This window comes from Drosophila biarmipes, chromosome 2L (assembly GCF_025231255.1).
Source record: "Drosophila biarmipes strain raj3 chromosome 2L, RU_DBia_V1.1, whole genome shotgun sequence".
In the NCBI taxonomy this organism is placed as follows: Eukaryota; Metazoa; Arthropoda; class Insecta; order Diptera; family Drosophilidae; genus Drosophila; species Drosophila biarmipes.
The window spans coordinates 16,601,259-16,605,603 of NC_066612.1; the positions used below are offsets into that span (position 1 = coordinate 16,601,259).

The window sequence follows — 4,345 nt, forward strand, 5'->3', positions numbered from 1 at the left end:
CTCGAGTGCTGGAAATGGCCGCCAACATGCAATTAATTGTGTCATTGTAGCCATTAACCAGACAGTTGAGCAGTAACCCAATTTGTTCGCCTGATTGTGGTGGGTGGACGGGAGGTAGGGTCGAATGGGGAGGCGGAGGTTGTGGAAAAGGGGCGTGATGGCCACTTGACCGCCCCTAATGGCCATGGTCAAAAGGCAATATTGGAGGCGACTGCCAAGGCAACGCGAATGGGTTCCTTGTGTGCCAGTTTGCAATTAAAACGCCCCCAAAATGAAAGAATATATATACGAGTGGGCGGAAAAGGGAGTGTAGAGCAGGGGGCAGTAGGGTGTTGGGGCCTCTGCCAACTTCTGCCATATGTCTTGATATGTCAGTTGTCATGCATAATGAACAAGGCCTGTGCTCCTTTCCATTTCTTATGTGCTCACAACTTGCATTCTTAATGGGATTGCTTTCGAGATAAAAGGCTAAGAAATCAAGGTGGGCAAGACGTAGGGAAAAAGGCGCAACGAAACTTGTGTGATAAAATGGAATCACAAATTAGCTCCGTAAATATATGTTAAGGTAAAACAGCGTTGATAAAAAGGAGACATTTTTTATTGTAAGCATTTCATTGAAATACAAATAAATCGTTGAATTATAATCTGAAAATTAAAAGCAAGCATTTTAAACTTCTTAGAAAATAATTAGTTAAGGGCTTAATTGTCGAATCTGATTAAGCACATTTGCTTAAGCAAAATCCGGCTAAAATAATCCTTATACTTAAACGATTGAGCACCTCAGGCCGCATAATCATAATCCTCTTTCATTGACATTCGACCGCACTGTGTGTTCATTGTTTGCCGTTGATGCAACCGACATAATCCTATTCGATTCCCACATTTGACGCACAAGCAAAGTTATTACGTTAGCCACACACTGCATTAGCATGCAATCGCCAAGGATGGTCAGCTTTAGTGGGAAATCAATAGGAAAGACTTTCGATTTAAGAAAAGTACTGTTTAATCAGCAAAGTTTCTGTACAAGCTTGCCAATTTCTGCTAGCCAAATGCATGTAAAAGCTTTTATGGCTTTGTATCTTCTGCTTGCCATCTCCCACAGAGCCTAAGAAACCTAACTATCTACATATGTTGTTTTGCTTTCTGTTGTTGTCATCAGCTCCATTCAAGCTCTGCCCAAGAACTGAGTTTAATCTTTACATATTCATGTAATTATTCCTGGCTACGCCCGCCCTTTTTTCACCTGATGACCTTTGTGGATCCGTAACCAGAATTTAGCTAACATCTTATGGGCTTACATATACAAAAAATGTAGAGCAGGTAAAATTAAGATTACATGTATAAATTACTCATTAAAATATTTATAAACTTTACATAAATACCAAAAAGAAAGAAAAAAGATAAAATTCATTTTGAACCCAATAATTTCATTCAAACATTTTTTTCAGTGTTTTGTCCTAAATTGGTTATCGACTTTCGTTTGTGTGACTTTTCCATTAATATTTTGTCAACCAACGCCTTCGTTTCCTTTTGGTAAATACACGCTCTGCTGGTTTTTGTTTATTTATGTTTTCAATTTATTGAAAATACCTACATTTTATCTCTGTTAAAGGCGATTACTTAGCTGTAATCTTTTCCAGCTCCTTTTCTATTAAATTCCATACTGGTAGTCTAAAAGGCGCAGAGATAGGGCTCTTTATATGAATTTGTCACCCGGTTTTCGTCCTTCTCATTAAGCTGCGGAAGGGGGATTTCGGGGCTGAGGGACGATGACAGCTGGCGCCATGGCAGAAATGGGCAGGACATTATCTGCCGGAGATATCTGCCTGCAACTCCTTCTCGGCCATAATTTGATCGTTAAAATGGCCAACGCCGCCTTTGCATCGTTTGGCAGCTGCAATTAAATGTCTTTTTTTACGATTGCGCAGCCTTCGCAGTCGACGTAATGAAATTAACAGCGGCTTTTCTTCTGCATTTCCTCTGGCACTGATAAACGATCGTTAGTCCATCTCCTCCGGCAATTTCCCTCGGGCTTTAAAACGCCACTTATGTGTAAAGTAAAACTGCCCATAAAGCTCGTTTAAATGCCAAGAAATAAGCATACATGTGCTGTGAAATTTTCTCTTTTTTATTAAATTTTTCCTGGACGGATGCCTTGCATGGCGGGAACAAGGACGCAGTGAGGTCCTTAAGCGCTTCGTGAGTGCGTGAGCCCGCCAACCAAAATTAATGTGGATGGAGGGACATTTAAAAAGGCAAAGCGTGCATAAAGTTAAATATTAACTGGATTCAACAAAATCTTAAAAAAGGTTAAGGAACAACAAAATGAATTGGTATACTGATACTTTATACATGTCTTATTTTTTTAATTATAGACCATCAACGTATTGATATCGCTTTTCGCATATAACTTATTAGGTTTAAATCTTAATTAAATCTACAGGTAAAATGAATTAATTTAATATGGATTAAATAAAATGATATGTTTTTTACACCCCTTTTTTGTTGGCCCACACATCTGCCACAAAAACTTTAACTCAAATCGGATTTTAAGTTTATCCTTTGTCAGCTTTACTTTGACACATATGGAGGTACCTGCATTGTTGGGGGCACTTGACTGGCCGCAGGTGGCGCTTAATTTGCACCTTTCAGCGGCACGGGGGAGCGCTGTCATCGCTGCCAGCCTCGCCCAGGAGTCACACAGGAAGGCAGCTCGAAGGCTAAGTGAGCCACTGTGTCAGTGGGACCCCCAGGAGAACGGCGGGCACACGAGGGTTAAGAGGCGGGGTGCGGTTCAGCAAGACTCTGGGTCGCCGGGGAGTAATTAACACTGCGACGCCGGCTGCCACTGGGTAAACAATGGCAAACGGGAGCCACAGTTGTTAATTACGCCAACAATGCGCTGCAGCAAAAGGCGAACAGAAAAGGGGCGTGGCAAAGGTAAGGCCAAGCCCAAGAAGCGGAAAAAAATTAAACTCAGGAAGTGCAAATTGCCATTAGAAGCAAGCAGACACAAGGAGCAGCTGAATGAGGAAGACACCACTTGGTAAACTGAAGTATCTTTCAACTTCTTTTTGTTTTAAGCTGTATAAATTAAATTCTTTAAGGCTGAAAAGTGAAATGTATATAATAAAAAATTAGAGAACATCTTCTTAGGATCACCAGGGATTTCTAATAAACTTTTAAAATTTCTTCAAGACATAATACAAGTTCAGGTTTCTAAAATCTATTTTATAAAAATTATTTGCTATGCACAAATCGCCTAAAAACATTTCCAAAACTTGTGGAACGTTCCGGTTGTGTGGAAAATACTTCTCACCATCAGGACCTGCAGAAAGCCCACAAATATCATGGCCAAAAACTGGGTCCACGACCAATTGTTGACCATGGCGTAGGTGGACTCGGCCACGTTTCGGTCCCTGGCCTCGATGGCGCGAATAAAGTCCTGGGTCTGTCGAGATCTCATGAGATTCACATGTATCTTGCCCATGTAATTGTCGATACCCGTATAAGCCACATCGAAGTGGTAATCGGTTAGCATCTCCTGGCGCAGATCTCGCAGCTCCCGCTCGTTTCTGTCCGCATGAGTTACCTCCAGGGTGAAGGACACGATCTTTTGGTTAAATGTGCTTATAGTGTTATCGAAACAAATCTTATAGGAACCAGTTTCGTTGGCCACCACCTCGCGGTTTCCCTTTTCCTGCTTTATTTCGTTGATCAGAAGGCGGCGACTGGGATCCATCAGATTGAAATTGATATGCGTCTCGCCGAGACCCCCATGGATCACCTGGTAGTCGATTTTAATGTTCTCAGTGTTGGCAATCGGCTGGTAAAAGCACTCCTGTCGGCCAGCCTCGACAAAAATGGTCAGTTGCTTGTTGTAGGGCTCGCCGTGGGAAATGCCCAGTTCCTTCGACAGAACCAGCAGCAAAACGTAGCCCGCTACTTTAAACATTTTCGGTGGTTTGCCGGCTTTTCTATTCGAATTGTTTGACTGATTGCTGGCAGGCTGTCGGTTTTGCAGTCTGGATGGATTTATGGCAGTAAAGGGAAAGGCCTGCTCACCGAGAGGAAGGCAAAATAAGGAGTAATGTTACACTGGAATAAAAAAGGGTAACACCGAGGAGGTCGCCATTTCAACATACCATATATCTGATACACAATTTGTAAAATAACACATAACGTTACATGGAGTTTAATGCTGAAAAAATTGAAATTGCCAAAGATAAATACGTAGGTGCTGTATAATTTACTTAATTTAACATTTGATTTACTTTAAACTTATCAAATACCTTAAGCTTTATGAATTTCGTTCGTTTCGCTTATGAGGAGTTTCAATGAAATG

General features: G+C 41.4%; 1 protein-coding gene across 1 annotated transcript; it reads right to left on the reverse strand.

Annotated features, from left to right (window-relative positions):
• Window positions 1–3,210: 3,210 nt before the first annotated feature.
• Window positions 3,211–4,054, reverse strand: LOC108033510 (transmembrane emp24 domain-containing protein 1). Its single transcript, XM_017107854.3, has one exon. The coding sequence runs from the start codon at window positions 3,953–3,955 to the stop codon at window positions 3,263–3,265; it is 693 nt and encodes a 230-aa protein (XP_016963343.1). The 5' UTR covers window positions 3,956–4,054; the 3' UTR covers window positions 3,211–3,262.
• Between the last annotated feature and the right edge of the window lie 291 nt (window positions 4,055–4,345).

Bases quoted from the DNA above. Each gene is read 5' to 3' on its own strand.
- LOC108033510 (XM_017107854.3), bottom strand. From the start codon at position 3,955: ATGTTTAAAGTAGCGGGCTACGTTTTGCTGCTGGTTCTGTCGAAGGAA.